The sequence below is a fragment of the Protobothrops mucrosquamatus genome, unplaced genomic scaffold, assembly GCF_001527695.2.
Source record: "Protobothrops mucrosquamatus isolate PMUCROS unplaced genomic scaffold, P.Mucros_1.0 scaffold1498, whole genome shotgun sequence".
In the NCBI taxonomy this organism is placed as follows: Eukaryota; Metazoa; Chordata; class Lepidosauria; order Squamata; family Viperidae; genus Protobothrops; species Protobothrops mucrosquamatus.
In genome coordinates, this window is record NW_015387672.1 from 273,313 (window position 1) to 298,617 (window position 25,305).

Below are 25,305 nucleotides of genomic sequence, written 5' to 3' on the forward strand. Positions count from 1 at the left end.
AAATATGAGCCAGCAGTGTGCTGCAGCTGCCAAAAAAGCCAACACAGTGCTGGGCTGCATTAACAGAGGGATAGAATCAAGATCACATGAAGTATTAATACCACTTTACAATGCCTTGGTAAGGCCACACTTGGAATACTGCATCCAGTTTTGGTCACCACGGTGTAAAAAAGATGCTGAGACTCTAGAAAGAGTACAGAGAAGAGCAACAAAGATGATTAGGGGACTGGAGGCTAAAGGAACGGTTGCTGGAATTGGGTATGTCTAGTTTAACGAAGAGAAGGACGAGGGGGGACATGATAGCAGTGTTCCAATATCTCAGGGGCTGCCACGAAGAGGGAGTCAAGCTATTCTCCAAGGCACCTGAAGGCAGGATGAGAAGCAACGGATGGAAACTGATCAAGGAGAGAAGCAACTTGGAACTGAGGAGAAACTTCCTGACCATTAGAACAAATAACCAATGGAACAACCTGCCTCCAGAAGCGGTGAATGCTCCAACACTGGAAGTTTTTAAGAAGAGACTGGACAGCCATTTGTCTGAAATGGTGTAGGGTTCTGCCTGAGCAGGGGGTTGGACTCGATGACCTCCAAAGTCCCTTCCAACTTTATTATTATTATTATTATCTAACTAAGGTGTTTGGTGGGATTTTGGCTGGGTTTATAGAATTTAGCCTTGAAAGCTATTACTATAATCAGTTATTTTGTATTAGAAATCAATTCACTCTAAAGGAGGGGTCTCCAACTCCCAGGCTGTAACTGTGTACCAGGCTGCGGCCCATTCTGAACCGGACCACACAAGAGGCAGGCAAGCGTGTGCATGCATGCACAGCTTCTCTTGCATGAGTGGTGGACAAGCATCTGTGCCCGCATTCACGCGGAACCATCCCCCCCCCACTGATGCCACCGATGCCAGTCCACAAAGCCAGAAAGGTTGAGGGCCGCTGCTCTAAAGAGTCTCATACACATTCGGTATACAGGGACTCTTCAACAAGTATTGAGGAATTAGCTTACTAATTTTATTTTCTTCATTATTTCTTGATAAATTCTAATTAATACATTATTGAAAGTCACCTTGTAACTATCTTGAAAGAGAACAGTAGAATGAAAAATTATTTTTATACTAGCTAAGCGTTATTCAGTTATAGTTGCTAGTAATTATTTACATGCTTATGCCTGGAATTAATATAGATTCATGAATTAATCGTTTATTCTTGAATTAATCCTGTTACAGTCAGATTTCGAGCCAGGGTACAGTTCCCAAATAGCATTGATCGCACTTGTGGATGACTTCTGGTGAGACTGTGATAGGAATAGTATATCCATCCTAGTGTTGTTTGATTTCTCAGTCACCATCAGTGCCATCAATCATATTAACCTTCTGGGCTAGCTGAAAGGATTGGGAGTGAGAAGCACTATTATTCAGTGGTACTTCTTCATCCACGACCAGTTCCATTTGTTATTGGTAGCAGGGAGCCTCTCCTTCCCTACTATTATAAAACCATTTAATTAGGTCATTGATCAGTGAGCTAGGTGAAATATCAATATGATGATGATACTCGGCTGTACAATACTGCCCCAGGCCATTCAAGTGATCCCATCAAGGGGTTTTCTATATGTGGAAGTACCAGCTTTGGCTCAACCCTGATAAAAATGGGAGGCTGTGGGTTTTAGGGTCCCCTGTGTCTAGTGGTTTGCCATCTTTAACTCTGGCTGGGATGACACTCCTGACCATTGGCTCAATCTTGATGAGAGGTAGCATTTGTAGCCAGGAGGGCCTTTGTACAAATACACCAGTTTGCACTTTACTAGTTTAGGAGGCCTTGCTCACACTCACTCATGCACTCATGCATTAGTCATCTCCCAATTAAGCTATTGCAATGCAGTCCCTATAAGTCTGTCTTGAAAAATATGTGCCCATGTAACATCGTTGCTGTGTACGCTTTGGGTCCAATGCAAGGTATCGGTATCACTTTTAAAGTCCTACATGACATGGGACCAGGTTACTTGTGGGATTGCCTATCCCGAATAGCTTTTACCCCTCTATTATCTCTGACAGAATAGGCAGACTTTGGATCCCCTCAGTGAAACAATTATCACTTGGTGGAGCCTCAGAACTGTACATTTTATATTATGGTATTTGTCTTGTGGAACAGCTCCTCTCAGAAATACAGGTAACTCCAAATCTGTTGCCTTTTAGGAAACCAGTGAAGATCTGGCTTTCCCAGTGAAAATCAGACACTGGGGCCAGAATGTTAATGGACCTGGCATGAGGGTTTGATGGATAAATGTTGAGTTTTATTTGGGCTCATTGTTTGTTATTTGGGCTCATTGTTTGTTATTTTAAATGCTTTTTTATTTTAGTGTACTGTGTTTTACTCAGTGCCTAAAATTCCTTCTAATAGAAGGACATCCCTACAAATTTGTTTATAAATAAATAAATACATTGAAATAAGCTATTACTTTTATTTATACTGTAAAAATTGTGAAGTAGGCAACTAAGAGATTTTTCAGAGACTGATTCTTAGTAGTCATTCTAAGTCATTCAGCTGCTTTATGAAAGCAAAGCCATTCTCTTAATAGCTGAGGAAATTGTATACATGTATGTTTATTTAAATGTTTATTTAAATTTGTATACCGCCCTATCTCCCTTACGGGACTCAGGGCGGTGAACAGGAGATAATAAAAATCACAATAAATATCTATTCTAAAATCAGATTAAATAAATAAAGGCCTGCTCTAAAATACCCCATATAAAAACCTATACTAAAACCTAATTAAGACTACGCCAGGCCGGCCGCACGAAATAGATGGGTTTTCAGGGCTCGGCGAAAAAGGCACAGGTCCGCAGTTCTACGTAGGTCGGGGGTAGGTCATTCCAGAGGGCAGGAGCTGCCACAGAGAAGGCTGGGGGTCGCCAGCCAGCATTGACTGGCCGACGGCACCCTAAGGAGGCCCTCTCTGTGGGAGCGGACTGGTCGAAGGGAGGTATTTGGTAGGAGGCGGTCTTGCAAATACCTAGGTCCATTGCCATGGAGCCCTTTAAAGGTTGTTACTAACACCTTGAAGCGCACCCGGAAGGCCACAGGCAGCCAGTGCAGCTCACGCAGGAGAGGTGTTACATGGGAGTATCTAGAGGCCCCCAAAATCCCCCGCACGGCCGCATTCTGAACTAGCTGGAGCCTCCAGGTGCACCTCAAGGGGAGCCCCATGTAGAGAGCGTTGCAATAGTCCAGGCAGGAAACAACGAGGGCTTGAGTGACCGTGCGTAGAGCGTCACGATCCAGAAAGGGGCGCAACTGGCGAGCCTGATGAAAAGCCCCCCTGGCCACAGCTGTCATATGATCGTCTAAAGACAGCCGAGTGTCCAGGAGGATGCCCAAGTTGCGGGCCCTCTCCGCGGGGGCTAATGAGTCACCCCCGATAGCCAGGGATGGAGCCAACTGGCTATGTCGTGACGCCGGAAACCACAGCCACGCGGTCTTGGATGGGTTGAGTCGAAGCCTGTTCCTCCCCATCCAGACTCGCACGGCCTCCAGGCACCGGGACATTACTTCCGCGGCATCGTTGGGGTGGTTCGGGGTGGAGATGTACAGCTGGGTGTCATCTGCGTACTGATAAAACTCCACCCCGAAACCACGGATGATCTCACCCAGTGGCTTCATATAAATGTTGAACAGGAGAGGCGAGAGGACCGGCCCCTGTGGTACCCCACAAGTGAGGCACCTCGAGGTCGACCTCTGCCCCCCTGCCAACACAAATTGCGACCAGTCCGAGAGGTAGGAGGAGAACCACCGTAAAACGGTGCCCCCAACCCCCCTAACCGGTGCAACAAGATACCATGGTCGATGGTATCAAAAGCCGCTGAGACGTCGAGCAGGACCAGGATAGAGGAACAGCCTCTATCCCGAGCCCTCCAGAGATCATCAACCAACGCGACCAATGCCGTTTCCGTGCTGTGCCCAGGCCGGAAGCCGGACTGGCGCGAGTCTAGATAGACAGTTTCTTCCAGGTGCTGAGGGAGCTGTCGTGCCACCACACTCTCAACAACCTTCGCAAGAAAGCGAAGGTTGGNTATCCCGAGCCCTCCAGAGATCATCAACCAACGCGACCAATGCCGTTTCCGTGCTGTGCCCAGGCCGGAAGCCGGACTGGCGCGAGTCTAGATAGACAGTTTCTTCCAGGTGCTGAGGGAGCTGTCGTGCCACCACACTCTCAACAACCTTCGCAAGAAAGCGAAGGTTGGAGACAGGACGGTAGTTGGCCAAAACAGCTGGGTCCAGGGAGGGCTTCTTGAGGAGGGGCCTCACCACTGCCTCTTTCAAGGTGGCCGGCAAGAACCCCTCACTCAAAGAAGCGCTGACGATTCCCTGGAGCCAGCCTCCTGTAACCTCCCGGGAGGCCAGTACCAGCCAGGAGGGACATGGGTCCAATAAACGTGGTGGTGTTCAGCCGTCCCAGTATCCTGTCCAGGTCCTCGGGAGTCACAGGATCAAACTCTTCCCAAAAAGTGGACTCAAGACCTGCCTCCGTTGGCCCGTCTGAACTAGTCCAATCGGAGGCTAACCCGGCCCGGATCTGATCGATTTTGTCATACAGGTAGCACCCAAATTCCTCCACCTGACCCTGCAGAGGGGCGTCCCGGACCCTCTGATGAAGGAGGGAGCGGGACACCCTAAACAGGGCGGCAGATCGGTTACCTGCAGACGCGATAAGAGCGGACAAAAAGTTTTGTTTCGCCACTCTTATCGCCACTAGGTAAGTCCTTAAATGGGACTTTACCAGTGTCCGGTCAGATTTGGAGCGGGTGGTCCTCCAATTACCCTCTAGGCATCTCTTCCGACGCTTCATCACCCTCAGCTCCTCGGAGAACCAAGGAGCCAAGGTAGTCCGGCATCGGGTGAGAGGCCGCAAAGGCACGACCCGGTCCAGGGCCCCCGCGGCCGTACCATTCCAGGCAGACACCAGGTCCTCAGTCGAGCCATGGGTCAAGGTCTCGGGTATTGGCCCAAGCTCCGTCTGGAACCTCTCGGGGTCCATCAGGCGCCTGGGGCGGAACCATTTTGTCACTTCCAGTTCCGCCTCCCCGCGGTGGGGCATAGCAGTTGGAAAGGCCAGCCGAAGGAGAGAGTGATCTAACCATGACACGGGTTCAACGACTATTTCCCCTAAACCACGATTACTCAACCACTGGCCGGAGGCAAAAACTAAGTCCAGTGTGTGTCCTCCGATGTGGGTAGGAACATCAACTAATTGGGTCAGGTCCATGGCCGTCATGGAGGCCATGAACTTCCGAGCCACCTCAGATGCTTCACCTACCGACGGCAGATTGAAATCCCCCATGACTAACAGTCTCACTTAATGTAGTACTCACTTAATGACCGTAATTGGAACCAGAATTTCTGTCACTGTGAAATCTTTGTTAAGGAAAACAGCATGTGTCCATGCTGCTTAGCCATGCCTTGCGCAAACTCCCCAATAATTTATAGGGATGAACTTGGGAGACAAGGAGAAGACGCCCTAGTTTCTTGGGCTTTAAGAAGGAATGAGGTAGGGAAAGAAATGTACTTTCAGACTTGCAAGATTTTATTAATATAATACAGGCAATCCTTGCATACCTATCATTCGTTCAGGTGACCGTTTAAAGTTACAATAGTGCTGAAAAAGAATCTGATGGGCAGCCAAGGCCTCGGTTAAACGTGAATTTATTCTCTATTTTACAATAGATACTGTAGCTTTCTTCAGATTCTAGGATATTTTGTTTCTCTATGAAAATACTATACTTCTCCTACTTATTGTAGGAACAACAGCAATATTGGTATCAACAGCATTTACTTACTCTTCAGCAAAGGGCAAAAGCACATGCATTGGGACAGCAACAGTCACCTGTTGTTAATGATGCCCCTGAACAGAGAAAAGAAGAAAGAGAAATACCTATTTCTAGTGGCCTTTCTGAACCCAGTTTGAAGTATGAACCCATGTTACCACATCCAAATGATGGAGAGCCTCCTGGGTCATCTGTTGAACATAAGGTATGCTATTCAAAGAAGTGTCACTATATATACTGTTCATTGATAAAGATTTCTCTCTTTTTTATTTCAGATATTTAAATGTATTTGTTATTAATGGAAACGGTTAGTAAATCTTGGGGGTCAAAAGGTACAGCAGGAGTAGGCAACTGACAGTGCCAGTCTTCTCCTTTGGGCTTCCTTGAACCTGCCCTGAGATTTATGGTAACATTTTTCACAATTTTGAGACATTGAACAGAAAACTACAATCTGAGTCCTATAATAGTCTCAACAGAGTTTAAAAATAATATTAAGTCTGCAAAACTCCCCCTCCCAAATCAAGAGAAAGGCCTATCTTTGCATCGTTCCCCATCATTTCTGTTCTCACCATGATACGTTACATATTATTGGAAATGACCTAGGTTAAGCAACAACGAAATGATACATTTGTGGATGACACCTAGAGTGTAACTAACATTAGTCTTTCTTCGATTTTTAAAATCTTTTTAATCCTGGTGTTTCCTTTTATTTAGAATTCTAATCACTGATTGAAATAAATTATGACTGATTCCTTCTACTCTAGCTAAACATCAAACCTCCAGAAGATCCTGAAGAAAGCTTGAGATTACAGCAGCTACAGGCAGCAGCAACACAATGGCAGCAGCATCCACAGCAAAGAGTGGGTTTCCAGTATCAAAGAATAATGCAAAAGCATTCACAGTTGCAACAAATTTTACAACGCTATCAACAGATTATACAGCAGCCATCACATTTATCAGTAAGTTATTTAAAACAATATCATTTTACTTCCGACTGAGTAAAATAGTTGTTGGCTTTTGTTTTTGTCCCTTTGAGTTAGTGTTGACTCCTGGCAACTGCCTGAAAAGTACCTAGCAGTTTTCTTGACAACATTTCAGAGGTGCCACTGCCTGCTTTCTAAGGCTGAAAGAGAATGACTGGCCCAACGCCACCCATCTGGCTTTGTGCCTAAGGCAGTACTCACAGTCTCATGGTTTCTAGTCTGATGCCTTAATCACTATACCAAACTGGTTCTTGAGTGAAATTGTTATTATATTTTAATTATGAAATACAGAATAATAGTTATTTACTTATTCTTCATAGTTTTTTTTCCTGTGTCTAAGTAGACACAATTTGTCACCCCTCGGGTGTCTTGGATCTCGGTTCACATAATCCCACACCAATAGGGTTATGTCAGGCTGAAATGGATGGGAGTTGAATTTTGGTACTTTTTATGTTAGAGAATGCTGACAACATTTTTGCCTAACAGTGAAATGTTACGTTCTTGTTCTTATTCTAGAAACTATACATCAATCTTAGAAGTAGCACTACTGATACTAATACCACTCACTTCCTAAGAAAAAGTAAATTAAAAACACTTTTACTAGAAAATAGTAATAAATTGTTGATTAAACTAATTAATGAAATTGTATGAAATTTTATTTAAGTTTAAAATGATATGCTGATACATTACAATAACTGTGAGTACAGATCCTGGAGTTTAAAAAAAAAAATCCAAACACACAGTATCTTCATTATTGCTTTCTTTTCCTGACAGACAGCAACAGTAGAGGTGCAGCTACAGCATTATGAGACTCAGAATAAGCAATTCCAGCCACTTTACAAAGAGTGGGAACGTGAATTTCAGCAGTGGCAGGACCAACTTCAGACCTATCCTCACAAAGACCAGCTTCACGAGTGTGAGAAACAGTGGAAAATGTGGCAGGGACAAATGAAAGCCACTTACACTCACCTTCAGGAGAAGGTGAAGTCTTTTCAAAACCTGAATACTCCGTGTCCCGGGAATACGCTTCCATTTTCTCCGTACTCTCAAACAGTGCAAAGTAGCCTGCCTGTTTTACCTGCAGCTACACTTCCTCCATCAACTGCTGGGTTTTCTGCTGGCCCAGGGCCATCTGAGACGACTGTTTCAAAAGAATCTGGACCTAAGAGCACCCAAACCCCAGAAACAAGACCAACTCTGTTTCCCACTTCTAATTCTTTTTCTTTTAAAGTTAGTGAATCGCTTTCCAGTTCTCAGGTGACAGAAGGGATCAGGCCAGCCCTTCTTCCTACTCCTTCACCTGGTTCTTTCACGTCCAAAACAGATGATTCTTCTACCACTTCCCAGAGCATGGAGACAACAAGGCCAACTTTGTTTCCTACTGCTACCTCTTTTACATTTAAAGTTACAGAGTCAGTTCCCTCTTCTCAAAATACAGAAACCGCTAGACCAGCTCTTCTTCCTACCCCTACTACTACTACATTTACATACAAAGCAACTGAATCTCCTGCTACTTCCCAGACCATGGAGGCAACAACCAGACCAGCTTTGCTTCCTACCCCTACCCATGCTTCCTTTCCTTTTAAAAATAGTGATTCATCGGTCATCCCGCAGGCAACTGAAACAGCTAGGCCAGCTTTGCTTCCCACTCCTACTTCCGCATCTGCTTTTTCATTTAAGGTTAATGATTCAAATGCAGCTACCCAAGTCACTGAAACCACCAGACCAGCCCTTCTTCCTACCCCTTCCTCTGCTTCTTTTTCTTGCATTGATACATCAGCCTCTTTGCCTTATCATTCAAACGTGACAGCATCTGCTAGCTCTTCAGACCAAGGTGATTCTTATGCTCCTCTGGCCAAACAGGCAGCAGCATTTGGGTCAGCCTCATCTGACCATGCTTCTGTAAAAGTGAAATCAGATTCTACAGTAGCTTCCTCATCTGTGTCCACCACTACTGTCACTACCACCACTGCTTATCAGAACAGATCCTTGAAGCCAGCTGGGTTTTCTGATTCCCCCAGGGCACTGTACTATGAAGGTCCCAGGGGCCCAAGGTAGGTATTCTTTTTGTTTTATTTTCACTTGGAAAATCCTATATTATATACATTTAGAGATGTGATATGTTTATAGAGATAAGAATATGCTTGTCTGATAATCAGATTGGCAGATCTGATTATATTAACTATTGTATATCCCCCAAGTCACTTCCCATGAGATGGGCTGCTATATACCGTAATTTAATAAATAAATAGTTATTGGCATATTCCCACATTGCCAAACTGTGCTTTAGTTACACCTTAGACATTCCTAAATAATTTAGGAAACTATTCTTCCTTCTGATAATAAAGGATGCTTCTTGAAACAGGGCTCTGAGGTCAGGAGTACGCTTTAAAAGTTGTCTGTCAACAACTTAGCAGCCAAAATGGTTTCATAAACAATCCAAAAGAAAGAATCCCAAATAATACGGAAGAAAAGCAGAAATTATACAGCCAAATAGCTCATATTTACACTTAGGGAAGACCCCAGGGTATTCCGATATTCCTCAACTTACAACCTCAATTTCTGTTGCTAAGTGAGATATTAGTTAAGTGAGTTTTGTCCCATTTTATGACCTTTTTGCCACAGTTGTTAAGTGAATCACTGCAGTTGTTAATAACATGTTTGTTAAGTGAATCTGGCTTCCCCTTTGACTTTGCTTGTCTGAAGGTCACAAAAAGTGATCATAGATATGACCATGGGAATGCAGCAACAGTTGTAAATGTGAAAAATGGTCATAACTCATTTTTTTCAATGACATAACTTTGAACAGTCACTAAACAAACTGTTGTAAATCGAGAACTACCTGTATAGAAGGAAGAGTACATAAATTCACAATGGTAACTGTAGAATTGAAGCTGATGTATTATATCAGATGCTCCAAAGTGTCTCGCAGCTGGAGTATTGGCAAACCAAATATAAAGCCTACCTCAGAAACAACTCCAGCAATATTTGTTATAAATTCACTCTTATGTAAATTAGGGCCAGAATCATTTGATAATCAGAAGTACTCTGTAGTCATTTCAAGTACTCTCTTGTTTCATTACAGTAAAGAGATTTGTACAAGTTTTGTTTGTATTTAAATTTGATGCCTTTAAGTATTTTGCCATTTTATCTGACTTGAAGCTGAATTTTGCACTGAAAGAAGGAATACAGAATAAATAATGCATAAAATAATATTTTTACAAATGTTTATTCAAATACCAAATCCCTGAAGTGATCATTCCATTCATGTGCCACAAATTATATCTTTAATATATTTTTATCTCCATTGTCAAGTGCAGTGTAGTGTATTGTAAATCGTGTACTACATAGATAAGATGTATAATATACTACTAGATTAACATTATGACAAGGATGAAAAATGTTTGGTGAAAAATCAATTTGGAATTCCCAATGAAAAATATTTAAAAAAATTTATCTGGAAACATAAGAAAATATGCCTATTTCCTAGTATAATACGTTAGTGCTCAAGTTGACATAGAGACACATGTTAATATAAAATGCTGGCCCAGAACAAAAAACCCTTTTCAATTAGAAAAACATATCAGACTATGGGCCTGACACAGAGCAGCTCTAACCAGAGCAAGATTTTGTGTTTCTGGATTCTGTGGTAAAATACAGGCAAGCTCATTGGGACCCATCAATCTTACCTTCTGCAAGATACAAACATGTAGGAAGTAGAAAGAAGACTAGGCTTATAGCTAGCTGAAGCCATCCAACTGAGAACTTCCTAACTTGATCTGAAAGGAGTCAACTGCCCAGGAGATTATCTTATCTGATTTTTTAATTGCTGTAGTTACCATATTTTATTCAATACAGTTGCTTTAATCAATAAACAAATTTTAAATTTTATATTTATTCCTCTGACCAGGAGAATTGTTTTATAGAAAAGTCTCACCAAAGCTGTTAATTGAATAAAACATTCTGTCTAATTCCACAGATTCGATGGACCCCAGGGAAGAGGCGTTGAACCTCCAAGGCAACAAGGTCCTCATTTTCAGGGCCAACACTTAGAAGGTCCAAGGGCAAGACTTCAAAATCAGCATATAGATGGATCTTCAGGAAAACGGGGGACAATTCCCCGAGGGCCAGCAGCAGCATTTTACACTCCTTTGGGAACATCACACATGCAGTCTTCTCAAGCAAGTGGACCATGGTTGCGGGGACCCAGACCTCCTTTGGGACAACAGAACCATCAAGGAGAAAATAAAGAACTATTTACTGATACTATCAATAAGTCTAAATTTATCTCTGATGTAAAAGTTTCTGGCCCAGTTCAGCCAGATAAGGGTTTGCCTAATGTACACCAAAATACATCCAGAAAGGAGGCCATAGAAGGAGTGTCGGAAATAAAGAAACCAAGTGCCATGGATTCTGGATTACAAGCAGAAGCATCCAAAACTTCTTGCACTTCCACAAGTCTGCATCAGTCCAATATTCCTCCAACACCAGGAGGGAAGAAAACATTACTGCCATCACCAATCATACGAAATAAAGATATGAACTCTACAGAAAATAAATTGGTTTCTCCAGACAATAAACAGAATAAGGAATCATCTAAAGTAGAAAACAGGGAGAAGGGACAAATGAAGCCAGGAGATAACCAGGGAATAGGGCCAGCTGCCAGAGGCAGAGGCCAGTACAGAATGGAAGATACTAGAGGCAGAGGACAGGGTCGATTAGAAGATATGAGAGGAAGGGGAATAGCAAATAGAGGGAGAGGTCAATCAAGGGATGTTGTTGGTAGAGAGATAAGCAGTGGGCTAGGAACCCATGACAAACTTCCAGAAGGTCAGTTAGGTAACTGGGAATCTGGGATGGGTAGACAGGGAGGTAACCAGGAAAGAGTACTGGGCAGGCAATCAAATAGCCAAGAAAGAGGATTACCAGCTCCTCGGATGGACAGCAGGGAAAGAATCCAAGCAAATAGTCAAGAAAGAGGTACAATCAGGCCTCCCAGCAGTCAGGAGAGAGGACTGGACTGGCAAATTGGAAGCAGGGAGATAGGCCTGGGTCGACAACCTACTAATCGAGAGAGGGACACAGATAGACAAGGTAATGGTCGGGAAAGAGAACCCATTAGAAGGCCTACCAACCGGGAGCAGGACCTACACAGACGTGATACAGGACTTGGAGAAAACACTGAAAATTTACTGCCATTTTGCGAAGAACCACCAAGGCCTCCATGGAGTTATGGAGAGGAAAGCATAGAAGAAAGTCGTTCATTTGACTACAGAGATGTTCCTTCTTTAGAACGCAGACAATTGGATGATTGGGAAAGAGATAGATATTGGCACGATCAAGACCAGAGGTATGATGATTCCCTTGATCCGTATGAGAGAGAGGAGGGGGTGCCACAGCATCATCCCTTACCCCCTCTTTCGCCACTTCCCCCTCTTCCTCCTTTACCTCCTTTGGTGGATCGAGAACCATTTTGGGATGATTGGGAAAGGCCATTGAGTAGAGACAGAGAGGGAGACAGGGATCTTGACAGGATCAGAAGACCCTTGGATGTGTATGATCGTGAATTGGAAAGAGACTGGGACAGGGATTTTATCAGACCATCGGGGGACAGAGATGCATTGAATTGTGATATGGACATACCACCTCTACCTCCTTTGCCACCTCTGCCGCCACTTCCTCCCATAGATAGATATCATGAGGACAGATGGTTAGAAGAGAGAGAGAGAGATTTCTACAACAGAAATTCTAGAGACAGAGGGGGGATTAGAATTCGTGAATATCCAGAAAGACATGATACATGGAGAGAACAGTCTGATTTCCCTCCTGACAGAGGAGACTGGGAAAGAGAAAGGTTTTCAGAGAGGTGGTATCCTGATGAAATGGATAGATTTACATTGGATCCACCACCCATGCTACCACGCTCATCTGAATTGTTGGAAGAAGAGCCAGATTTAGCTTCTGAGCAGTCATTAGGAGGAGTAATGGTTCTTAGTCAAAGGCAACATGAAATAATCTTGAAGGCTGCCCAAGAACTAAAGATGCTACGGTGAGTTGATTATTTTTTTCTTGTCTATTTTAGAATAATTATACTTTCCTTAGTCTTCTGTTCATATAAATTACCCTTACCAAGTGCTTTAAAAAATATAGTTAGGCATCAACTATACATTTTTAATCACTTTAAATGAAAAGGCATTTATGCTTGTTGAAATAACTGCTTTAAATAGTATACATTATCTGTTAAGCTAAAGGAGTTAATCTTTGTTTTAATTTGGACCCTCCATTAAATATATAAACACAAAAAGCAAATGATAGAAGAGTTCAAATAACATAGCAGGTGATATTTTTTTAATTGTGATGATGAAAAAAGAATCCTATATTGTAATCTCAAATAGAATTGAGTGAGTGAAGGGCATAAGAAAACAAAAGATCTGGAAAATTTACAGAATCATTCATATAGGTTTCCTTTACGAATGCAGTTCCATCACTCAACTCCATTTGAGAAGTAAGCTGAGATAATTCTGAGAAGGCTACCAATTAATAATTCTTCCAAGAGAGTTTTATCTCGCACCTGTGAATTATATCTTTAGATCCAGTACCTTAAAATATTTGTGCAGAAAATAAACAAGCTATAGAAGTCTGCTTTTGCTTTGTTTAATTTAAACTACTCCTGCTTAAGTGTATAATTATGTAAGTATGTTAATACATCATCCTATCCTATTTTGAATAGATGGTATAATATACTTTTAGAGTGTTGTGGGGGCAAGTGAGTCACATTTAAAGATTCCAGGTTCAGTTTTTGGCATCTGTTCTTTTTAACTTATTGCCTGATAGGGCCATAAATCTGAAGTTGGAAGGTCTCCTGGAGGTGGCATTCCACAGTGTTAAACTAAAAGTGTGTACGTTTGTATCCTTAAAAAGACCATTTACGACAAACAATATACTTTTCTGATTATAGGGAACAAAAAGAACATATGCAGAAGATGAATAAATTTGTTCCTGACATTCAAATGTCTGAACTCCCATCGCAAGAAATGTCTAGGTCACAAATTGCATCTGCTAGGAAAAATAACTTTCAGGTAAATTAAAATATTGCTTATAAATTGCTTTCAGATAGACTGTATATTTTAAAAAGTATTTATAGTTTGGTTTTCCTATAAAAAAATCCTCAAGATAATTTGCAAAGTGTCCTAAATCATCATAAAATGTAGCAAAATACAAGTGTGTACACCCACACCTCATTTAGCAACCAGGTTCCATTTCGACAACCAGGTCATTAAGCAGAATGGTTGCTAACAGAATATGTGACTAAGAGAGACACGCTGCAAGGATCACTGGATGCTACCATCTTATTCAGATTAAGTTCTGTCATACAACTACAACAAGCAATACTCTACTTGTTGTCAGCATTTGTTGTCAAGAGTGCAAAATTTGGTCATACACGTATGCCTTGGTTGGAAAATGAGTGTTTTATTGCTGTCATATATGCAAATGGTCGCTAACCAAGGTAGTTGTTAAATGAAGAGGGGTTATAACAACAGATCAAAGCATGAAATCTGAATGGCCTTATATGTTTAACTGAAACCATTTTTTATGATTTGCCTGAAGCTATTTGCAATAAAACCCTTGACCATAATGCTGAGGTAAAGGAAGATAACTATGGACCACTGAGACTATTGTTGCTTATAAAAGGATTTTATGTATATATGCATATTTATATAGCCACCCAAGTTACAAATTACAAAACACAAAACATCTAATAAATATAAACACCAAATACAAAACAACTAAGGCTAACTCAAAATCATATTAACATTTATTTATCCTGCCTTATCATTTTTATAAATAACTCGAGGCGAATACACCTAACACTTCTTCCTCCTCCTATTTACCCTATAACAACCCTGTGAGGTAAGTGGGGCTGAGAGAACATAATTGACCCAAGATTATTCAGCTGGTTTTCATGCCTAAGGCAGGACTAGAACTCATAGGTTTCCTGATGCCTTAACCACTAGACCAAATTGGCTCCCAAACAAGCATCCCCCAAACCATTTCAAGATGGATTGATCTGATATTCTGGCTCAGTGTTCACAGAAAACCCAGGTGTTCATGGCCTTACAGAAGGCCAGCACATGCCCATTTGAATTTCAGAGATATGCTGTTCCAAAAGAGGTGCATGTTTTATTTTGTTTTATTTTTGTGCCTTCAAGTTGGTCTTGACTGTTGGTATCTGTATAAGCAGGTAGGTCAAACCATTTTTGGAAGGGGTTTGCCATGGCCTTCTTCCTAGGTATGAGAGCGAGTGACTGACCCAAAGTCAACTAACTAGTTACATGTCTAAGGCAAGACTGGAACTTACAGCCAGTCCCTTTATATTTGCTAGTTTAGATGTTTATAAATAATAACATTTTTAAAATATGTCCTAATTTATATTTGTTTTGTACCATTTTTAACACTGAATGTACACATTTTAGAAAAGGATCAAGGCATATAGTTGTATAGCATTGGTTCCCTATATATGTCCTATCATGCTTAACAATAGCTTCATAAATTATAGTTATGCTGGCTGGGAATGAAGGAAAAAATTTTAGCATGCCAGCAACCATCATTTAGCCTAGTGAGATTGCATAAATAAGAACAATCACAATGAATACAAAGTCATGCATTGCCTTCTCTCTTCTTTCTGCAACCCAGGCTTAGAAATTTGACCAAATTGATTTGGTTGCTTGTTGAATATCTGGATTTGGGCCTCTGGTTAATTAAAAACATTAACTTAAAGAAACCACTGTTTCAGATCAAGTTTTTTAAAATAACCAATGTCAGTCAATTAATCAAAATCAATTTCCTCTTAGTTTTGGCCAAGGAATCCCAGCAGTCCATGATTAGACTAAAGGTGAAAGCTTCCAACCTGGCCCTATTGGAGAAGAAAAGGAGAAGCATGGAATCCCATGGTTCACGGTGGTTTATTAGGGTGTGCAAAAGAAATCATGGCTGATGATAACGTTGATATAACAATTATTTTACAAATTTTGTTTTCAATGTTCCCATTATCCAGGCCTCTTCTGAAATGCAAGGTAAAATGACAGCAGAGGAACAATCTATTAAGCCTACTCCAGCAGTAATTATAAAGCCCCCTGTCTTATTTCGGAAACCTGGTCCAACCATTAAGCCACCTCCTGTAAAATCTTCTCCAATGACAAGACCCCCTGTTTCAGCTGCAAAGATTCCTATCCCAACAGGGAAACCATCTGCTCCACCAATTCCCATTTCAACTGCAGCAACAGCTCAGGTTTCAGTTCCCATGGTAAAAACATCAACTGGTATGAATCAAGAACGTTGGGATGAGGACTCTTTCCAGGGACTTTGGGACAGTAGTGAGGATAAAGGGTTGAAATCAGAATATGACTTATCTACATTGGATTCTTCATTGCCTTCATCAATATCCCTTCTGCCTAGTATGGCACCCCATGCCAAACCACCAATTATTCATCAGACTGTTGACTATGGACATGGACATGGACACAGCCATGGTCAAGGTAAATGCTGCTAATGTTTTGGTTACTACTTAATAAAACATTTAAGGAGCTTTCTAAAGAAGCCTGTCCTGGGTCTCTTAGTGTTGGACAACTATTGTATTTCCAGTCTCACCTTTGTGGGGGAAGTATGTAGAGGAGATTGTGGGATAACAGCTACAAATACTGTGAAAGAAGCAGATTTAGACCTCAGGCCTGACAAGGGGACTAAAATCACATCAGTCTTCCTCATGAATGACCTGTACTGAGATTTGAAAGGAGGGAATATGTCTATGCTTGTTCTGCTAAATCTCTTAGTGGCCTTTGATAGTATTGAGCAGTGTATCTTTCTGGATTGCCTGTGAGGGCTGGAGATCAGAGTCACTATATAGTGGTGAATGTGCTTCCATGTAAGCAAGCAGTTGCAGTTAATGTTTGAAAGCAAAGGAAATTCCGTTATGCCACCCTTTCTCTGTCCTGTTTAATATCTACATGAAGCCACTGGGAAAATCCACCAGTTTGAAGTGAGATATCAGTATGTTGATCAGTTCATCCAGGCCAAATTAGGAATGTGGTGGAAGTCTAGAGCCAGTATCTGGAAGCTGTCAGGGTCTTTAATTATTATCAATTTGTATTTAACAGATATAACCATCAGTAAAAGTGGACAACAAATTCCTTACGGGGAGCGAATAACTCTGCGTCCAGAACCTCATGAAAGGCAACCCTTTTCAAAAGGTGGATTTATCTTTGTTGTCACAGAAATATCTCTTTGAGAAAAAAGAAATCTGTTTGGTATTTGATAGCTTTATTTTTAAGATGAACTGCATTTTTCTCTTTGTGGTATAATACTTTAAATGCTTTGGAATATTTTAAATATAATGGGCATAAAATTAGCATATGAAAGGAAGTATAGGTAATCCTCGATTATAATAGTTTGAAGTTACAATGGCGCTGAAAAAAGTAATTTTTCACACTTAAAACCATTGCAACATCCTTGTGGTCACATGATCAAAATTCAGATGCTTGGCAATTGACTCGTATTTATGACGGTTGCAGTGTCCCGGGGTCATGTGATCATGTTTTGTAACCTTTTGACAAGCAAAGTCAATGGGGAAAAGCCACATTTACTTAACAACTATGTTACTAAATTGACTGTGGTGATTCACTTAACAACCTTGGCAAGAAAGGTCGCAAAATGTGGCAAAATTCACCTATCAAATGTCTCACTTAGCAACATAAATGTTAGGCTCAATTGGGGTCATACGTCGAGGACTACCTGTAGTGGGTTCAACTTTCCCTGATGTGATCCTTTTACTTGCAATTTAGTTCAGCTCAAAAATTTCTTTATTATAATATTCTAGTTCTAAAATTATTTTGACTTCTTATTTCCAGAACACTTAGGCCAGCGGGATCGATACACCAAGGAGAGAGAGAATTATTTTGAACGACAAAATAATACCAATCCAGACCACAGGGATTTCAGGAGGGAACGAGAACCATATAGAGACCGGATTTCTGGAGATCATGATCGGGAACGATTTGACAAAGAACGATACCCACGAGAAGACAGGTATGTGAAACCGTAATACCTAAATAAGAAAATGTGCCTTCATAATGATTATTGAAACTTTTATATAGTCAGTTTTTTGTATAAATAAAAATCATGTTATAAATAAGAATAAAATCCTATTCTGGGATGGATGGATTGAAATTCCTTTTATTCTTAATTGTGGGGCAACACATATCATGATGCCATTTTGATAGACTCTTAAGTTTTCCTCTTGCTATTTTGCTAATTTGTTTCTCTTGCATTTTTTTTTTGCTAATTATTTCTAGTTATACTAAACCTCTCATCTGGCATGTTGTGGTATTAAATTAGATTAATAAAGATGTTCGTTCATTCTGGACCAGTTCAGAGGTTGCCTGTTTATATCATGCCTGATCTGAAGCAAAATGCCTCACAGGAAAATACGGAAAAACACCAAAAAACAAAAGTCATTGTAGTTTATTTTTCAACAGAATCAGATGAAGCTTTCAGGAAAAAGTGGCATTTTTGAAAGCATGTTAAGCATGGAGCAAGAGACCCTTAATTCATTTGTTTTCATTTGTCTTTAGTAAAATTTCTATACCTTAGTTATTTTGGGACTGGATTCTGTAACTAAAGTCACCTCTTGTCAAGATGGGTGTCATGTGTCTGATTAACATATTTATACATTTAATAAATAAATAAACATTTGCTAGATAATTGCTTTGGGGACAAATCATAATTTCAAATTAATTGAGGGTAATATATAGATTTTTTTTTATTTTAAAGGATCTTTGCATGTAGAGGAGACATAATTTTGAGAAATTAACTTCTAGTAGATTTATTTATTTATTTATTTATTTATTTAATTTTTATCCCGCCCTTCTCCTTACGGACTCAGGGCGGCTGACAGCCTTATAAAACAGATACAACAATAAAAATACCCAGTTTAAAACCTAATTAAAAAGAAATATTTACTGTGGCCTATGTCAATTAAAATTACTCTTAAAACCCCACTAAAATTCCCCTAGGCCAATCNTTCCGGGTGAAGCGATGAGTCCGGCAGCAGGGAACCAAAAAGGGGGGGAAACAGTCCTCGTGGAGTTGGTCAATTCAGGGAGCCGCTCCCCAAGCCCTCGCCACGTCCTCTATCCCAGCTAGGTCTTCTACTGGGGCGAATCCTTCGGACCTCCGCCGGGCGAAATCCTGGCCGAGTGTTCCCTCCCAACCAGGTCTTCACTAATTGGTAGGAGATCAACCAGGTTTTTTCCCTCTTCCCTAAAATCACTGTAGGATATACTATACAGATGTGCTATTTACAGTGGTCCTACCAAATACATATATTAATTGCATGCAGTAGCAGTAACGAATGAGGAAATCGGAGACTCTCTTCCACATTTTTAGATAATTTGTGTAATATGCCGAGCATTCATTCTGGACACTGGCTTTATTGTCAGTTTGGGGGGTTTATTGCTGTTTAGTGAGCCACCCTAAGTGTTGGCACATAAAATGAGCATAAAGTCGTTTAAATAAATAAATAAATTCACATGAGTGCTTTCTCCATTTGACAGGCCATCTCCTTCAAGAAATCAGTCTTACCGTGACAAAGATCATTCAGTCTCAAGAAGGGGAGGATTTGAAAGACAGTCATATGAGCGGAAGCCTGATCGTCCTCCTTATGATCATGGGCCTTCCATGTTTGGAGGTATAATTCCAAATCATTGAGAATTGGAATAGAAAATTAGCGAGTTAGAATGAGTCTAGAAATGTAAATTTGATTGATATTACTTAACAAATACAGTTGAAAAGACCAGTTGCAAGGGAGGGATATCCATTACTCCCAAATATCTGTTAAATTGCAAATTACATCATTTACAATAATTGACAAACTGTTGTTGAACATATCTATTATTGGGAAGACAGTATCTAGACAGAAGTATGATTTTTTTGTTTCTGAAGTTCAGTAAATGACACTCTGCTAGAGAGAGGTTCCCTGAAGATGGGCTCCAGCATGAGTCCAAAAGCTCGGAAGAATAAACCTCTAGTCCCGGTTATTGACCCAGATTGGATCCTGCAGTATTATCCTGGGACACATATATTCACCTTCATTTGTGAAATGAAGTCTGTTAAATTAAGGTTTCAAGGTCTATTTAAATTATTTAATTTTCTAATTAAAAAGTAATTGTAAGAATAATTTATATAAATTATATGCATCAGTATCATATGATAATCTGGAAACTCCCACTGGTGCAGAATGCAGCTGGATCAATACACATAACACCTCTGCTCCACAAGCTGCCCGTTTGTTTATAGGTCCAATTCACGGTGGCTGGTTTTGACCTTTTAAGCCCTTTATGGTATAGGACTGGGTTATCTGAGGGACCTCCTGTCTCCTTATATCAGCTTGACAGATAGATGGATGGATGGATGAGTATACATTTAGATATTATAGTAAGCCAGTAATGTACTGTGTAGAATTCTGACTTAACTTGTGAATAAGCAAAAGGTTCATGCACATTGCTCAGTTTCACTTGAGTTTACCTCAACTGAGGCTGCAAACAAACTTGCGTAGCTCTGTTTGGCTTTCTTAGAATTATGCACAAACATGAACATCAATAGGCATTGATATCTACAAGAAAGGACCTATATAAATAGACTAGCAGGTTAGACTTATCCTGTATATTATTGACTGCTTAAAAAATTTAGTGGATTCTCATGGAAGACACTGGTCATCAATACAATGCCTGCGTTCATTATGGCACAGATGATGCCTTCCCATAATAATCATTACAGAATTTGCAGAGTTAATAAATTATTTTTTGTAACATTAAAAATGACAACTATCATGAGAAGGCAAAAAAACTCAGAATTTCACAATCTTGCACTAATTGATCCATTATTTATATGTTTATATTCATTTTTATACCTGCAATCTAGACAATCTATAGTATTTTGGAGAATTACTGACATAGATCATTCATGGTAAATTAATGATTCAGCCTGTGCAGGCAGAGATGAATCTGATATTAAAGCAGCAGTGGTGAAATGCCCCATAGCAGAATTTATCCTTTTCCCAATGAAAGCCATTCATATGCTCATATATCAGTCTTCTAATCATAGGTAGCTACCATATAATGAGCATGAAGCTACTAAAATGACATTTTAAAGAGATACAATAGAGATATGAAAATCAAGATTTCCTTTCTTTCTTGTTTTATTGTGCTATCTTCTGGTTACTTATATTTGCAGTGGTAGAATCATTAGGAAGAAAATGTCAGATTATTGGACAAAATTTATTATTCTGTCCCGATATTTATGTCTTACTTTTTTCCCTCTTCTCTTTCATGGAAATTTGATCGAAAGGTGATCGGAGAAATTACACTGAGGATAGAATTCCCATTTCTGCTCCAACAATACCACGACAACCACCACCTGCCCCACGTGTAGAGAGAAAACCAGAATCAAAAAATGTGGATGACATATTGAAACAGCCTGGACGGGAAAGTAGACCAGAACGGGTAAGTACTATGACTCTGGGTTTCTAATATGAGGTAACAATTATGTGTCAGGAATTTCATATTTTTGTTAATATTTATGAAACAGTACTTTTTCAAGCATTCATGGCTTCCTTCAAAAGTCTTTGGTGCATGCCTAAGTCCATAATTGTACAATTATATTGTCATAGAATTTTCTCAGCAGATGGTTTTTTATGAAGAATTAAATTATTGAATCTTGTATACTTAGCTATCAGGAAGGATTACAATTAGAGCAAAAGGTTGGTGTGAAGAAAGAGCAGTTTGTGCACGTGGACTCCTACATATGCCAATAGTTTTCTTATTCCAGCAGTATCTTGATTTCCAAAGATATTTTCCTTTTTCATTCTGTAATATCTTTTCTTGTCTAAATAATTTTCTCATTCTCTGTTTAAACTATAATTACTGTAAAGTAGTATTATCCTAGTAACCAGAATTACTTAGGTCATAACTGGTTTCCTCCAGTATTATTTTGATCCTAGACTCTGGTGGGAGAAATATGTGAATGGTGAGTGAGTTATAGCATGGCAAATCTGAAACCTAGTCCACTACTGCTACAAATATGGTTGTCATATTTCATTTTCTGAATCTTTACAGATCTGCAAAGATTTTGAGCTCGTTCAGTAACCGTTCAGAGTTACTGAATGAGGGGGACTTAACAAACATTCTTCATAGTTGCAGCTGTTGCAGCATCCCCACGGTCACATAACTGTTATTCTGGTGGCAACCAATTCACAATTACAATGGTCACTCCATCCCATGTCACGTAATCACCATTTGCAATTTTCACTGCCATTTTTCAAAAAGCAGAGTCAGTGTGGAAGGCAGCAGGTGGTTGCAAATGGCAATTACATGGCTGCATGACACTAACTGCACAAAATTCACTTCATGATAAGCAATTGGGACTGCCACATCTGCCATTTTATGACAGGTATATAAATTAAATTATCTATCTATCTATCTATCTATCAGTGTAGTTACGTGGCACCACACTTTACGATGGTGTTGCTTAGTGACAAAATTGGTTGTCCCAGTTACAGTTAAGTGAGGACTAGCTATAGCTTGCCAGTCTATGGTCATAGAAATTACTTGGTCTACTGAATCCTCATTATTCAGCTTAATAAGTATGCATTATTTCATGTTTGTGGTCTCTGTTTCAGATTGTCATAATCATGCGAGGATTGCCAGGCAGTGGAAAGACTCACGTTGCTAAGCTCATCAGGGTAAGTGGATAATTGTTTTCTTTGTCTTCAGTTTGTACTGAAGAATAGAGTAGAGTTGAATTGCATGTTGTTCCAGTCACTTGTTGTATCTCTTTTCTCCCACGGTTTCATTTCTTTATCCACCCTCAGGACAAAGAGAAGTCATTTTTTAATGGGCATTCTGGACTTTGCACCATACATATTATTTAAGATTACGTTGTGTAACTTTCTTCCTGTCCTATCATAGATAACAACCAGGTTAATTGAACTGGATATGGAAATAGAATGTTTTCTTATAAATTGGATGAAACTTTAGCTTTGATGTTATATATTTCAGGATTTTTCTTTATTTTTTCTTCGTAGGATAAAGAAGTTGAATGTGGAGGAGCTGCACCCAGAGTACTCAGTCTGGATGATTATTTTATCACTGAAATAGAAAAAGAAGAGAGGGATCCAGACACAAAGAAAAGAGTAAAAAAGAAGGTATTCTTAATGTATATTCCAATTGTTAATTATTGTAACTAATTAAAAATGAAAACTGTCAGTCAACAGCCAAGAAACTATCCTAATCTACACACTATTTTAGAAAAAATTAGATTATGATCTGGGAATGCAGAGTTGACAACTTTTTCAATTGAACAAATCTTCAATTATGTGTCACTAAATTAATGTCTGTTACTCTACAATTTAATCTGTATTTTCTGGATTAAGAAATTAGTTCTTTTAGAATCAAATGGGTTTTAGAAGATTTGGACAATTTTCCTGTCAGAACAGTTTGTATTCTTCATAGTTCCCTGATTACTTTCGGGATGTAAAAGTCTTTGATTATCAGTTATTGTTTATAGGTATTTTATTGATGGGTCATTAGTTTTTTGCCTCAGATATAACTCATGCAAGATAGAGAGAAAAATATGCAACAAGCAGTTTGCTGTTTGAATGCACTTTAAAATTCTGCAAAATTCTGTTTTGATATCACAAAGCAAATATAGCAGGTTTAAACACTGAGAAGTTGGAAGAGTCCACGAGGATCATTTGAAACTTCTGTAATGTTCAGAAATACCAATTAAACTGGAAAGATTCTGAACCTGTGTTTGGAATTAGTGATAGTTTAGACAAAATTAAATAAGCAAAATGTAAATCCAGGAAAAATAAGTAAAAGGATAGGATACCTTGAGTACCTTGGATTCTCTTTAAATGATCAGCTTAATAGCACAGCAGTTCTCCTGGACCAGACTGTGTCATTAAATCAACAGCATTGTTTGTGGCTAGATAAATGGTCAGATATGTTTTTGTTCGCTTCCTGATAAGATGTGGACTTAGATATAATATGTATTGATTGAACTATTATACTATGTTCTAAGCCAATGGACGATTTCAACTTGTATAGAATATCACTATAACTATGCTTAATTAATATGATGGATTTAGTGCAGTGATGCATTTGAGATATTGTCTCAAATTCTCTGCAACAAAAAAGTTGAAATATGTCCAAAAGAACCTTGGTTAAAGCAGAGATAGATAATGCAACACTCTCCAGATTTTTGAATTTCAGTTCCCATCCTAACCTCCCATTCCTAATTGTCAGCAATATTGATTCTCATTTATTAGAGCAAGTGATAGTAGCATTTTCTGGCATTGGTGGACAATTCTGATCTTTTTACGTTTGACTGTCAGAGTGGACTTGTAATACTGAGAAATTTGCTGGGGGAAATAAGAAGAGAACAAGCCTGTTAATTTTCCTTGACTTGCCAGCGTCTTTCAGTACTAAGAACCATAGTAGCCTTCTGTATAATCTTAAGAAATGGAAATTAGGGTGAATTGTGCCCCACTACTTCAACACATGTCAAATATCTTTGTTATTGATCTCCTACCCAGCATTTGTGCCATAAGCTTAATAAGGAACCATCTTACCCCATGATGTTTAGGAATCTGCATAAAACTGATGCATGGGTTTATCCATGTTCGTAATTGAATGCCAATAACATGCCCTATCTCATTCCTTTTCATTTCAATTTCATAAATTTTATCAGTTATTCATTCCTAACGTAGGACAGCAATAGATAGATTTAAGTTATTCAGGAAAAAAAGTTTTGTTCTTTGCCTAACATTCCCTTTTTCTGGATCAGATTTTGGAATATGAATATGAAGCTGATATGGAAGAGATCTATCGTGCCAGCTTGTTTAAAACTTTCAAGAAGACTTTGGATGATGGATTTTTCCCCTTCATCATTCTTGATGCCATCAATGATAGAGTACGGCAATTTGAGCAATTCTGGAGCGCTGCAAAAACAAAAGGATTTGAGGTAAGCATCCCTAGATAATTTCTGTAATTATTAATACTTCTAAAACAAACTTCCACTGGTTTGGAATCATAAACATTAATATTTTGTAAGATAGGCAATAATAGCAGATTTAGGTTTAGGTATACAGTGAGGGGAAAAATTATTTGATCCCCTGCTGATTTTGTACGTTTGCCTACTGACAAAGAAATGATCAGTCTATAATTTTTTATTTTTTTTTCAAAAATTTTTATTATTTTCAACATAAAAAAGAAAGCAATCACAAGTACATCACAATTAAGAAAAAGCCCTCCCCACCCCCCACCCGGACTTCCCAAACCAAATCCCAGGATACTATTCATCTAAAAGTAACCTTATATTAATATCCCTAACTCCACAAAGTATAATTCTACATAAATAGGTGGAATATATATATATATATAAAAA

At 39.5% G+C, this 25,305-nt stretch overlaps 1 protein-coding gene across 1 annotated transcript in view; it reads left to right on the forward strand.

The window, feature by feature from the left end:
* Positions 1-25,305, forward strand: part of YLPM1 (YLP motif containing 1) — a 65,104-nt gene that overhangs the window by 4,157 nt on the left and 35,642 nt on the right. The window contains exons 2-14 of the mRNA XM_015822213.2: positions 5,799-6,029; positions 6,589-6,783; positions 7,582-8,861; positions 10,787-12,856; positions 13,766-13,886; positions 15,863-16,343; positions 16,962-17,054; positions 17,712-17,889; positions 19,416-19,549; positions 21,208-21,362; positions 22,538-22,600; positions 22,943-23,062; positions 24,706-24,882. Of these exons, the coding sequence (XP_015677699.2) occupies positions 5,799-6,029; positions 6,589-6,783; positions 7,582-8,861; positions 10,787-12,856; positions 13,766-13,886; positions 15,863-16,343; positions 16,962-17,054; positions 17,712-17,889; positions 19,416-19,549; positions 21,208-21,362; positions 22,538-22,600; positions 22,943-23,062; positions 24,706-24,882 (5,298 nt within the window). The remainder of the gene's footprint in view (positions 1-5,798; positions 6,030-6,588; positions 6,784-7,581; positions 8,862-10,786; positions 12,857-13,765; positions 13,887-15,862; positions 16,344-16,961; positions 17,055-17,711; positions 17,890-19,415; positions 19,550-21,207; positions 21,363-22,537; positions 22,601-22,942; positions 23,063-24,705; positions 24,883-25,305) is intronic.